General features: G+C 47.9%; 4 protein-coding genes across 4 annotated transcripts; all 4 read right to left on the reverse strand.

Annotated features, from left to right (window-relative positions):
- Positions 1-3,667: 3,667 nt before the first annotated feature.
- Positions 3,668-4,137, reverse strand: P168DRAFT_40173 (uncharacterized protein). Its single transcript, XM_024841927.1, has one exon. The coding sequence runs from the start codon at positions 4,005-4,007 to the stop codon at positions 3,726-3,728; it is 282 nt and encodes a 93-aa protein (XP_024690634.1). The 5' UTR covers positions 4,008-4,137; the 3' UTR covers positions 3,668-3,725.
- A 1,211-nt stretch (positions 4,138-5,348) lies between these two features.
- P168DRAFT_292155 (SMP-30/gluconolactonase/LRE family protein) lies at positions 5,349-6,818 on the reverse strand. Its single transcript, XM_024837533.1, has 3 exons — positions 6,440-6,818; positions 6,201-6,356; positions 5,349-6,025 (listed from the first exon to the last, which is right to left on the reverse strand). Exons 1-3 carry the CDS (start codon positions 6,700-6,702, stop codon positions 5,434-5,436), a joined length of 1,011 nt encoding a protein of 336 aa, XP_024690635.1. The 5' UTR covers positions 6,703-6,818; the 3' UTR covers positions 5,349-5,433.
- A 1,509-nt stretch (positions 6,819-8,327) lies between these two features.
- On the reverse strand, positions 8,328-9,248 carry P168DRAFT_40201 (uncharacterized protein). Its single transcript, XM_024841928.1, has one exon. It carries the CDS (start codon positions 9,172-9,174, stop codon positions 8,515-8,517), a length of 660 nt encoding a protein of 219 aa, XP_024690636.1. The 5' UTR covers positions 9,175-9,248; the 3' UTR covers positions 8,328-8,514.
- Positions 9,249-12,449: 3,201 nt separating this feature from the next.
- On the reverse strand, positions 12,450-13,516 carry P168DRAFT_240264 (EVE domain-containing protein; the record flags this gene model as incomplete). The annotated part of the gene is made up of 4 exons (XM_024833707.1): positions 12,450-12,745; positions 12,802-12,918; positions 12,967-12,984; positions 13,036-13,516. The coding sequence occupies 4 exons, from the start codon at positions 13,514-13,516 to the stop codon at positions 12,450-12,452; spliced, it is 912 nt and encodes a 303-aa protein (XP_024690637.1).
- Positions 13,517-13,588: the final 72 nt, after the last annotated feature.

Below are 13,588 nucleotides of genomic sequence, written 5' to 3' on the forward strand. Positions count from 1 at the left end.
AAGCACGATGGATTCAATTAGAACTCCATAATGGACATTGATCAGGGGAGATGAGTAAGACCAATGATCATGTCCCAGAGAATTAGTTATTATCATAGTTGTTCAACAGATGTCGGTCTGCCAACCTGCAGATGAATGTGATGGACGAATATCCCGCCTGATCCATACATACCTTACCTGACCTGACCTTACCTTACCTTACAGAATACCCTATTCTCGTACTGGTTTACATACGGCATTGGGTTTTGACCATCGCCTTACCGTCCTGTCGATTCCCTTGACTATGATGTATGTCTGCCTGTCGGTATAGACATACATACAGATGCAGGAGAGCACATTCCAATAATTCAATATTTACAATGGAAATAATAATTCCAAGTTGATCATAATAGGTCTAATCAGTGTCAGTCTAAAGTACCGCGATGGGCCCCGGGGAACCCGGACAGGTACCCAGAACCGGGCTGGGGCTGGGCTGGAATTGGGCAGTGACATAGTCCCCGTAGTCCGTACTCTGTGGAGAGCACGTCGGGTATAGAAATAATGAATACGTCAGATAATAGAAATCGATAACATGAGAAAAAAGAAGAATGGAAACAAATCAGGGGATTAGACCCAGTGGTGTACCCTTCCCCCTACTCGATGAAATCATCCATCCCGAACCCCAATAATAATTGACCTCATTATTAGGAGACTGGAATGATAGTCAAAAAGTCAAAGACCGGTCAGCGATGGAATGGAAGGAACCGGCGGGTTCCACCTCTAGTCTATCCACTAACGAACAACTAAGGAACTAAAGGGAACTAACAGAGGGACTGACTGGGGTTTGGGGGCGAAATGCGAGTGAGAGGGAACAATTAGTCGACCCCGTCACCATGGTCGTGGTGGCAGAGGAGGATCGGTGGAGAGTCTGTTCTCAGTCTGGTTTTCTGGATGTGAGACTGTCTTTCTGTCCTTTGGGTAGGATTGGGGTGTTTGAAGTCTATCAGGAATCAGGATGATGGGCACGGTTTCCTCTCCCCCTCTTTGGTCACACTATAAGCTACACGCATGAAATATTATAGTCAAAGTCGATCGATTCGACGCAACATGTGCCGCGTGTCAAACAAATGTTCCTATTCTTTTTCTTCAATCTGACGTGAAGAGAATTCCTATTTTTATTATTAATATGATTTCCTTCCATTCTCATGGAACTTTCTTCAACTACCGAGTTGTGTCGATCCAGCTTCGCTCCAACTGGTCCACTGGTCCGTCAGCTACGGTCTGTCAGCTACGGTCCGTTTCTTTTTCTTTCCCTCTAAAATCATCAATGTATGCCCTAAAATGTAGATCGGGTCTCCTGTCAAGTGTCAATCTCACCGTGGGAGGCTTAGAGGCTAGAGCATCGTTCAGCTCCAATGTCGGTCTCCAAGTCAAGGTCTCCAATTTACGGTGATCTATAATCCAGGGTTAGGGCTAGAGGATCACGATGATGACATGATCAGTCTACCAGAAAATTCGAAATAATCAGAATATAATATCCAATAACAGATAATATGTAGTACCCTTGCCCGATATAGCATCTCACCATCTTATTCCTTCCACCGGTGATGGAATAACTAGTGTTCCAAGCCAAACAATAGTCGGATCCGAGGCAAATCCCAGAGCAATATCTATATACCTCGATACGGAATACAGTAGGTAGATATCCATGTCAGTCCAGCGTCAACCAACATCCACCATAAGCCCACCTCGTACCTACTACTGAGTGCCTACTGTCTATCTCCATAGTCCTCCATAAGTACTAATGACATTCCAAACCCCGAAGGATCGGACGCCATCGATCCACCCCCATCCACGGAATAGTGCTGCCGGAAATGAGGCACTTTTCTCTTTTCTCCATCGAGGACGCCATGACTGGCCCGGAAGGCCCATGTCTTGCATGCATGCGGGCGCGGCACATCATCTCTCCTCTTATGATTATTCAGGCATGATTATAATGATTTTTTTTTTCGCTCTTCTTTTCGTTTCTTTTTCTCGTTCTACCCCCTTCCCCAAGTGGTGGCGCTGGCATTGGTGTGACGAGTTGATGACTCCATCAGGCTGAATGGGGGACTTTCAATGGGCGGAATGTGCTGATGGCCGTTGTGTTTTACTTTCTTTCGATCTAGTATCTTGACTTATCCTTGTCGCATTATGTGGTTAATAGCTGATATTTAGTATTAATATTGTGCCGTCGTGGCGTGGGCCAGTCTGCAGTCAGGCAGTGCATCTATTGGTTGGCTACCTGGATGTCCCTGGACGGAGGGACTTTTTTCAATTCGTTGTTCCTTCGTTTTGTTTCCTTTTTTCTTTTCTTTTTTTCCGTCTTCCTAGGTTTTTTTTGTTATTCTCGGCCAATTGACGTTTGTTTTGTCTTCGAGGCTGAATGAAAGTGCCGTGGCATGTGCCGACTGAGACCACGCGAGTCGTTCAATCTAGACGTGCTTGCGATGCACTCGGTTATATTGCTACTTCAGACGTTGTTCGATCAGTCAGTCATTTTCTTACCTCCATGATCTTACGCAGCATAAGAAAAATACCTCAAGAGTACGGAGTACAACGAAGAGAGAACAATGGTCAGTCTAGTCAGCTACGTCATCGGGCCGCAACTCCCTATCAACTTCTCTATACAACACGGGAGTCGGTCTATCCCGACAGCTCTGAAATTCCTCATTTGCGATAGACAAACCGACAGCAAGGGCAATTGACGTCGACTTTTAGGCTTTGGTCAATTAGAATAATCAGAATAATAAAAATCTTCTAGCGGCCCGTAGCACAGCCCGACCCGAGCGATGGTGCGGCATTATTATTGTCTGCATAATCCTTATTATTTCTGTCCTACGAGGCGGACTGGGCATACTACCTGAGTGTGATGTGATGGGAAGAAGTCCGAGGAGTTGAGGACCTTGTTGGTTTTTTTTTTTTTTTTTTTTTTTTTTTTTTTACTTTTGATTTATTGCTTTTTTCGAGGCATATAAAAACCTATAAGACAATAGATATGGATATGAAAAGGGGAAAAGACAGCCGTTGCTTTTTCTTCCTCTTATTTGATTGATATTACATTTTTTTTGATTAGTATTACTTACTTTTTTTCTTTTCTTTCCCCTGATTGTTAGACAATAGATAGCGTTGAATACGGAAGTACTTTTGACTTCATAGAAGGAATGGAAGTCACCGGTTTAGACTGAGACAGGTGTTCATTCTCCTTCTGCAAGCCCAGCCAGCAGATTACTTGCAGGCGGCTGGGCTTGGGATCTGGCGATCGAAAAATGCTCATTGGTTGGGGAGCGTGGATATTCGTCAATTTATTTCCGTTGGAGTACCGGCAGCGGGTACGGAGTAAGTAACTTGGTACTTTGGGTACCTAGGCTCTTCTCGACCTGCCTGCTTTACAGGTAGTCAGTTCATACTCTGTGGATTAGATAGAGGTTCTATTGTTATACCACACTGAATATATCTCAGTATCATACAATCGGAACACAATATCCATTCAATCATAAGACACCCCATAATAAACACACAAACCAAGATAAACAAAATTCATACAATAAAAAACTACTAACCAAGCACCCCACTCCACACTCAGCTTAGTTCAAACCTCTATTTACTCCGGGAAGTGGAGCCTTCTGTATTGTTCTTCAGTCCCCTCTTCCTCCTCTTTTTCCCCCGTCCAGTCTTTCATCCTTCAATCTATCTCATCCAGAGTATTAACCATTCCGGTCTAGACTTTCCTCATCACCTGCCGGAATCCATCTCCGTATGCGTGTCCCCTCGATCCTTCGCCTATATCCTGTCTGAGAGTGAGGCGGGAGACGGCGGGGGGAGACGGGTCCCCAAAGTACAACCCTCCTAGATAGGTATGGTGAGGTAGGGGGTGGGGAAGCGTTCGTGAGGTGGTAGGTAGGTAAGAAGCGAGGCGAAACACAGAGACTGAGAGAGAGAGAGAGAAACAGACAGAGACTGTATGTGCGTGTGGCTGCAGGATCCATGCATGGTTAGTTTAGCATTGGGGGGGCCCCAGAAGTGCGGTTCGTGGGTTCATTGGTGCGTGGGGCGGATTTTGGATCCTCTTTTGTTTTCTTTTTTGTTCTTGATACGTGATGCTAATTTTGAGGTTTGATCATGTCACTTTGGATTTATCTTCTACCTATCTATCTATCTACATCAGGCCATAATTAGTCATTAAATCTATGGTTTCTTTTTTCTTTCTTTTCTTTTGGTATGGCATTCTGGTGCCGCTGTAACCGCATGATAGGAAGATAGAAGGAGACGATCCCGTGGGATTCAATACTACCTAGTCAGTAGTATCAGATACGGAGTAGATGCAGTTATCAATGATTCTGAAATGGCTCGGTGTGCCTCAGACCTGTCATGCTGTCATCTGTCATCTGTCATGCTTGAGTACGAGGTAAGTATCATATCACTTGTGTATCTTACAGTGTATCTTACATCATACACATACTGCGGAGTATAAAAAGTAAATAACTCAATATAAATTGATACCCACTGTAATTTAGAACTATCTCACCATTGAAAGACGAAAATAATATTATAATCATGATATAAGAAAAAGTAAAGAAAGGGAAAAGAAAAAAAAAAAAAAAAAAAAAAAAAAAACCCATCCACGAGTCTCCCAGTCTGTGTCTGCATCAACCTGCATAACTGGAACCACCGGTGTGTGTTGGCACTGCCAGCACCGCCTAATAGGAACGGAACCCTGGCTGAGATACAGTTGTACCTCTGTAGTGTCTTATTCCAGCCCCCTTCCCCGATGCGGCCATCCCGCGGTTAACATTCCTATTCCTCACTGTACCTTGCTACCTGGGTATGTATGGAGTAGGTGCATGCACCTTTTGCACGCTTACTTGGGTACTTACTTGTCTTGTCTTGGTGATTTGGAATTGATTTTATTATTGTTTTTCTTTTTTATTGAGATGCGGATGTATGGAGTACTGCTTCTCTCTATGCGAGGGAGGTGTAGGGTAGGTACTAATGTTTGTACTTGTGTCACTGTTGGCAATTATGTAGCATATGTATATGTATATGTAGGTAGGTCTTAGACTGCACAACTACCTGGTCAGGTGTTGTTTATACATATATGGTTCTCGACTCGCCGTCTCATCCCACTTGTGACACAACATCTGCGTAGATAGCGACGGACTACCACCTAGTACCTAGCTTGCTGATCCAGTCGTTTCCATGCGCCTGGGGGCACCTTTTGGTAGGTAAAAACGTAGGGTTTCGCTTGTTTCGTTGGGGATTATACTTGTGTTCTACGCGGGAGAAGAGGGGTGAATCTACCCCTCCTATCTACACTTATATATATAACCCTTGTAAGTTCCTTCATATAACTGCGACGCAATCTAACGTTTCCACAGTCTTCATCAACTTATATACTAGGTAAGATCGGTCAGATCACTTTTCCAGGCGAAACGCATTCTTGGCCTGTCCACGAACCCCCACGTCAACCCGATACAGTCGCCCCCCGTACCGAACAGAGTTCGGCAGCGCCGCATCATCAGTCTCGTCCTTGGCCGTCGTGATGAACAGCTCGGTGCCCACAAAGGCCGCACAGGTGATGTTCCGGGTGGGCAGCAACACCTCGCCAATGACCTGCCCCTCGGGCGAGATACGGATGACCTTACCGCCTCCGTAGATCGCACTCCAGATGCAGCCTTCCACGTCAATGGCGAACCCATCGGGCACCTTGGGCTCGTCCTGGAGGTCGAAGTACACGCGCCGGTTGCGGATGGTCCCCGAGGGGGCGTCAAAGTCAAACGCGTAGATCTTGCCCGTCGGCGAGTCCGTCAGGTACATCGTGTCGTCCGCGGCATTCCACCCAATCCCGTTGGGAATCGTCACTTGCTCGACCATCCGGTGCAGCGTCAGATCGGGGTCTAGACGGAACAGAACGCCTTCGTTGACGGGCTCTTGCACTTTGTTGTCGTTCATTGACCCCGCCCAGAACCGTCCTTGGCTGTCGACCGCTCCGTCGTTGAAACGCATCCTATGTTGTTTAAAAATAATTATTTTATTATCATTAATTCTTTTTTTTTCCCCTTTTCATTTGGTTTTGTTTTTTTCTTTTTCTTGCTTATGATTACTCTTTTAGGACACTGATGCTCTAGTGCTTTTTTTCCGATGGGGACAAGAGACACGTGGGGGAGTGGGAATGAGCCTACCGGTGCGCCTTTGCCGCGTCCTTTTGTTCATCCCAGACTTTGGCGAGATATGACAGCTCGCCTGTGGTGCGGTTGAGGAGTGCATAGCCGTGTTTCGCAGCTACGACGACCTGGCCCTCGTAAGAGTCGGTCGGATCCGCGATATTGGCTGTCACTCTACATCAATGGGGGTTAGTTTCACGATATTGAGAGACTACCTGGCAGGGATGCATCCGGTTGGGGACGGGACATCCACGCACCCGATCGACGTCGACGTGTCGAGGATCCGGAGTGAGCTGGGCCCCTGAGCCAGGTCCAGCGAATACAGCTTCTCTTCCCAGATGTCGACGAAGCGGAGCTCATTGCGGGCTTCGTCATAGAATGGACCCTCCAGTAAGGTTCCTGCTACATCGACATACGGCTGAGAGGCCAAGGCATGGTGAGGGACAATTCTTTCTCTCTCGTGTTTCTTGTGGGGGGGTGGTGCTTTTGACCGTCCGGCCATACCTCGGAGACCGTCCATTTGCTGATCGCAGCCATCCTGCACAGCCAACTCTAATCTGGGATTTCCGACGTCGAATCAATAACAGTTGCGCTCGGAGCTAGATCGGACGGACGATCCGTCAAAGAAGGCCAGAAGGATTTCGATTGGTTGATGGGGGGGCAGGAACAACGATGACCTGAAGCGATCCGGGATGGAACAAAGATGGATGAAGGTGAATGACTGACTTTGGGGCGGGTTATGTTAATGGGGAGATTCAATAGCGCGACTACGAGCGGGTGTGGTTTTAGGCGCCAAGGTCATTCTTCGCCCCACTTCTTACTTCATCTCTCCTCCTATCGTCTCATTTCACTCTCTACTATGGAGTACCTACTAACCTGCTACCTATACAGTAAACTACTATAGAGCACCATCGTCCTCCGATACTGACTCCTATGTAGGACCATGACATAGTCCTTGGGGTCGACAACTCAAACCCTGACGAGAGATCGTCGAATACTGATGCGGATTTCGGGGAATCAGTGGATCATCTCTGGTAAGACGGTAGACCTCACCGCCTGTATGGATTTTGTGACTAAAGTACTCACTAGTAGCTCATTTACTCTATCCCTACTAGACCGGAATGGACCAGAAAGTCTGGACCGGAGAGAGCTCGTCCAGCTGGAGCTCTAGTTTCGGGGTCCCTGACACTGACTCAGAGTCAAGTCCCTAACGGTCCAATCGCCCAAACTATCGGCCTAATTATTGAAACCCGCAACGATGCAGGTCTCCACTGATTTGAGCTATCACCTGTCATGTGAATAAGCACTTCATAGAATTGAAGGACCGGTTTCATGTAAGAGATCCAAAAGGGGGTCGAGCTTGATTTGTCATTTGATCTATTTATTTTTATTTTCGGAGAGAAAGGAAGAGATGGGGAGGGGAGACTTGTCAAAAAACCGTTGACCGCACTATTCGGCCTTTTTGGCACATCCAGAGCTAGGTACTTTCCTCGGAATGATACCGCCGACAAGATTTCCTACCTAAAGGCTGGGGGACGGCAAACTTCCCGTGTCGCACCTCATTTGTCCCAGACAAGGACCCCGGTGGAGCAAAGGACGGAGGATGGGGCGGACAGAGAACAAATAGGAACTCACCCTGGCTGGAATTTTTTGTCTGGAGCCAGTGGAGGACAAGAAGTGGGTAAAAGGGAGCTCTCGAAGTCGAAGCAAGCTGCGTGACAGAACGGGGGGAAACCAATCCACGGGCCTCTAGAATCCGAGTCCCTTGGGTATGGACACGGCTGACGGCTCATTCCGTCCCAGGGTCCCAGGGTCCCAAGCGCCCGGATATTATCTTACGTCCCCCCGTACAGGAGGAGGGGGGGTGCTACCGCTGCCGCCACTGTATGTGATATGTGATATGTGGCATGCTCTCGCCGGGGGGTCGAGCCCTCCGGACGCACAGCCGTTGACCTGACAGGTATTGGATTATTATTCCCTTGCCTGCATGGATCACCCGTTCTCCGAGGTCTGTGTGTCCCAGTCAGTACGACATACAGGGGAGGAGTGAGTCCAACCAACGAGGCACCCAGCGGACGACGACGACGGACGATGACAGGCAGACAGGCTGGCTGACGCGGAGAGGGAAGGCCCACTCTCCGCTCCACATTTGATTCCGTGGGATTCAACTATCGTTCAAGAGCTGGGGGACCGTCATGATCATCCGAGGGCGTTCGATAATAATCACTCATCCTTAGTTAACTAGCGGTAGTGATCAAGAAAAGTCACTTACCGCCCGGCGGCTCTAGAATGCCAGCGAAGCACGGCGGATTCTCCCACGCCCCGATTTACATCATCGTGAGCCGACCGGCGGCTCCAAGGGTGACCGTATCCGGGGTGATCGCCAAGATAGTGCTAATCCTCGACCGAAGCAGGACGAACGACGGAAATAACAACCATTAATGACACTAGTACATACGGACACGGAGCACATTTGGGTACAACAGGCCAACCGTATTGCCTCATCCTGGGACAAATCGACAACCGGTAGGAAAAGTCGGTCGACCAGCCTTCTCTCCGGCCACCCTCTACAAGACCAGCCAGAAAAGAGGGGGCGAGCAGTATGCTTGCTGACTGAAAAGGTAATCACAGCGCCCGGCCAACTCAGCCCCAGCAGTGGTCGAAGCGGGAGAGGGGGGTGCGGTAAAAGAAAACAAACCCAGTTTAGCTCAAACGTCTCTGCATCGCTGGCCATTGGGCCGTGGGGAGCCGAGAAGGAGCGCCAGGTGGATGGAGTTCCTGCGGAAAACAGTGCTAGGCTGTCGCCATCCATGTCCCGGGGGGTAGACCCGTCGCCCGTCAGCCCACAGGCAGGAAATGCGGTGTAAGCCTGGCGTCGTTGCCAGTTGGGCAGCGTTGGTTGTGCTGTGGTTGATTTTCCCTCCCCTGAGTTTGACCAACTCACCGCAACCGCAGTGAGTGGGCGGTTGTGATCTGCTAGACTATTTTCCATTCTACAGGTTTTATCAGGCCTAGTAGACAGAGCAACTAAATGAGTAGGCAACAAAGGATATATGGATTATCAGCACCCATATTACAGTCTATTTATGCTGCACTATCTACAGTATATTATATCTCCCGACAGAAACAGGAGAGCACATACAGATAGGCAGCCTCACATGATCAATTCTTCATGCATCTGCACGACAGAGCGGCCAGCGAGTGACAGGGTTAGGCGGTTAGTCTGGGTCTGTTCAATTTGTTTGGTGGGTTAGTTGGGCGGCATGCATGTCTCTATCTGGGGTACGGTCTGGTTTGGTATGGGTATTGAGACTTGTTTGTATTGTATTGTATTGTATATACTGTATTATACCGTCTGTATTATACAGGTACGTGGACAGCTGGATACTCAAAAGTCGACTATCATGAGTCTCAGGGCAATAATAGAGACTAGGAGTAACCAAAACAATATACAAGCTATAATAATAACATTGACAATCAAACAACGATACACCAGTAGATACCCTCCAAGATAACTGAAACAACCGAACAATCAACAAAAAAGTAAAATAAACCAAACCAACACCCCCCAATCGCCCCCATTGGCCTATCCCACCCAGCCAACCTGCAGCGAACGTCGCATTCTCATTTCCAATCCACAACTCCCAGAACACAAAAACACGCAGACATGCAGCTAGATATGGGCCTACCCTACCTGGTACTAAGGATGGGAAAACCACCCAGTCAATTAATTGATTGGCTTCAACCCCACCAATGTGATTTGTTGGACGGCTGTGTTTTTATTATGGATTGTTGTGATTGGGTCGTGAGGTGCAGCTACTAGAGCTGGACAGTTCATCATTCACGGGCCTATTCACCCGACGTATGGGTGGATGGCTTTGCACACCCCACACCACCGTCACTGCCGCCTTGATGTTCTTGCATGGGGCTATGTTGTGTACCTACCTACCTACTTACCCTTCTTACCTGGGTAATTGGTACGTTGGAGGTAATAGGTGGGAGGTACAGTGGGAGGTACAGGTGGATAGTGCAGTGTAGTGTAGTGTAGTGTAGTGTAGGATTAGGCTCGAGCTTAGGCTTAGGCGTGCAATTGGGCTGGGGCTTGGTGTGGTGTGGTGTGGTGTGGTGGTTTGTTGTCGTGCGTCTGGGTTGCTAGATGTGGGTGCTTGCAGGAGAGAGGTGCAGTAGGTTGGGTTGGTGGATTTACTTGGTATGTAGATTGTAGGTGTTTTGGTTGATTAATGTGTGTGTGTCTGGATTAGGTTGATGGGGGTGGTTAGCGGTATATCTATCTAGCTGGGTTTGTTTCTGACTACATATTTGATACTATCTGCTTGCTTGGATAGTGGATGGTAGCTACTATAACTGATAGGTACGTAGGTAGCTGAGGATAGGAGTGAGTAGAGAAGATATGGGATTGCTACCCAGCTACCAGGTTGCTAGTTTGCTTACTGTATGACGATTGGGCATGATATCATGCAGTGTATACCACCTGCTCATATACCTACCTTACCTACACCTCTTGAATAGTCTCCCATTTGATCTCGATCATTTGATCTCGATGATCGAATAAGTCAGATCTGTCTGAGACATTCTATCTATGTATCTATCTGCCTAAGATGCATGCATGCATGTATATCTGCCGCATGACTTGAAGATGTACGTAGTGGTGCACCTATAGATAGATACCCCTCTACCTGTTTACCTACAGTATATATCTATATAATTTCCTCACGCAAGGCAGCAACTCCCTTGCTTGAGTTGACTGACCTGTCCCCTACCAAGGTAGGGCTGTGATTAGTACACGCTGTACGTCTGCATTGCACAGCGTTCATCAGCTGCTGCCCATCTACCCTGCCCTATCCTACCCTATACTATACTTCGCTATGTAGGTAAGTAGATACATCGCTCTACTAGTTTGATGCGTAGAGATAGCTACTTCAGATACTGGGCGGTCCTGGGATGCATTGGTTACATGTACATATACATATACATATATACATGCAGACAGACAGACATACAGACATACATATATGCACTCATATGCATCTATGCCTATAACGTACATACATGCACCGTGGAACAGGTGTTCGATCGATTAGTTGTGTCTGGTGTGGTGTATATTAGATATGTATATATGTATGTATACCTATCTGTCTACTGCATGTACCTAGGTAGTAAGGTTTGAGTGAGTCGATTGTGATAGAGTAGATGGGTATGTAAGAGTTGGGTGTCTGTCTGTCTGACTGTGCTGAGTAGTATCATATATTCAGTATATCATTCTAATATATTATACTTTGCCCAAGGGTAGTCCATGGCTATGACTCACTACTGAGGTGCATTTTGGTTTGCAGGTACGTATCCATACATCTACCGACTTACTGGCTCACTGCAGGATCTGGCAGAATAGCCTGGCTAGGTCACTGTAGAGCCGTCTATTGCTGCTGTAGGGGTGTCTATTTTGCATACCTAGGTACCTTAGTATGGCAGTAAGGAGGTGTCCAGATCGATATCGGCTTGGTTGGACGAAAAAGAAAAGAAAGAAAGCAAGCAAGCAGGCAAGAAGAGAGAGATGGAAGGGCATGGAAGTAAATTAGACATTGTGAGTATGATAATAAGTGGGCTAGTTAGACCAGCAGATAAATTGCAGAATACTATATACAACTAACCTAGGAACTCTACTTAGGTATCATTATTTGTGCATTTTGATCCTACCTAGTACTTACTGGTGGTAGGTACCTATCTACCTTTCGATTAGAGTGGATGGATTTTAGTATGTAGTTTCATAAGATGAAACTATATATAGAGGCTGATGGTCTATAAGGCCGGGTGAGATTTGCAATAGAGCTATACAGTGTAATAAGATAGTATTATTCAGATTATAAGTTATATTTCCTCATCTATGCAGTCTTCAACTTTGTTTAAACTAAAGACGTCGGTCTGATATAGATAGGATGACAACTAATACATCCACGATTCTACAACGTAATCAATAGGGCATAGTCAATCAATGTCTACAACTCACTATCATCGTGCTGATGCTAGAATTTTGCCACGCTTTCCATCGATCAGTGGCAAACAGCATGCAAGGGAGAAGGGGAAAAAAAAAGAAAGAGAAAAAAGTGAGAGATCAGAAGGACCGAAAAAATGATAAGCCCGTTGATTGTACATAAAATGAAATGAGTAATGAGTAAAAAAATGATACTCGCATTCGTTGCGAAAACCAGATCGCTCCATCAACACCGAATAAATTCCATTCCCTCTAGGTTACTCACTGGATTCCTCCGCGCTGCCTGCGCCGTCGGTGGACCCGGAAGCTTCCTCGACCAGTTTGTGGATGAAATTCCACTCCTTGGCTGACACGGGGGACACGCTCAGTCGGGACTGTTTCAGTACCTGGAGGTTCTCCAGCGGCCCACCCGGGGCGGAGTGACCTTTGAGGTCAGTCAGGGAGATCAGGTTGTCGAACTTGCGGCGGAACTCGACGTGGACCACGGACCACTTGGGCTCGTCGCGGTTCGATTTCTCGTCGTAGTACGGGTGCTTGGGGTCAAAGGCAGATTCTATTTCGTCAGTTTTGTTTTTTTCTGACTGTAAGGATAGAGGAATGTGGACTCACCGTCCGGCGAGTGCTCCTGCACAATCTCCATCACACCCACGATTCCGGGGGTTCGACAGTTGGAGTGGTAGAAGAAGGCCAGGTCGCCCTTCTTCATTTCACGGATGTGGTTTCGTGCTGTATGTGTCAGCTCGCGCTGGGGATATCAACCTTGGATCTGCCTACCGACGGGGTTCCGCACACCTGACCCAGGTTAGTCTTTGCAATCGATCATATGGGAGGGAGTAAACGTACCATCCCACGGCTCCGGCTTGGTGCAAGCCTGCAGATCATCGATGGAGAATTTGACATCGACGCCCTTCTCCATGCGAGACTCGGGCTCGGCCTTCAAGAGCCAGTATGAGCAGCTGGGCTCGTCGGCCTTGGCGTCCGCGGACTCGGACTTGGACTGGCGCGCCACGTCGGCTCCGTTCACGCTTTTCCTCGGTCGTCCTACCGGTCGCTTCCCATCGCGGGGGGTGTTGGGCTTGGAGGGAGTGTCTATCCGATTAGTATAGACGCGCACAATCGGACCCCGGATCTTCACCAATTCGGGGGCGAGAGGAGTAAGATCGGACGCACCAGGAGCATTGGGATCCTTGCGAGGACGACCGCGACCTCTCTTGGGGCCGGGGGTCGGCTGGGGACCTTGGCCCTCGGGGTACTTCCGTGGGCGGCCTCTCTTGCGCTTTTCACCGGAGACGGGGGTGGCAGTCTGGACGGGCGATGACGACATCAGTGGGAGTTGAATGATAAGACTATCTTATCGGGCAGGAAGGCAGGAGAAAGGGTGGTAGTGGTGAGGGAC

The sequence above is a fragment of the Aspergillus campestris genome, assembly GCF_002847485.1.
Source record: "Aspergillus campestris IBT 28561 chromosome Unknown P168scaffold_10, whole genome shotgun sequence".
NCBI lineage: Eukaryota > Fungi > Ascomycota > Eurotiomycetes > Eurotiales > Aspergillaceae > Aspergillus > Aspergillus campestris.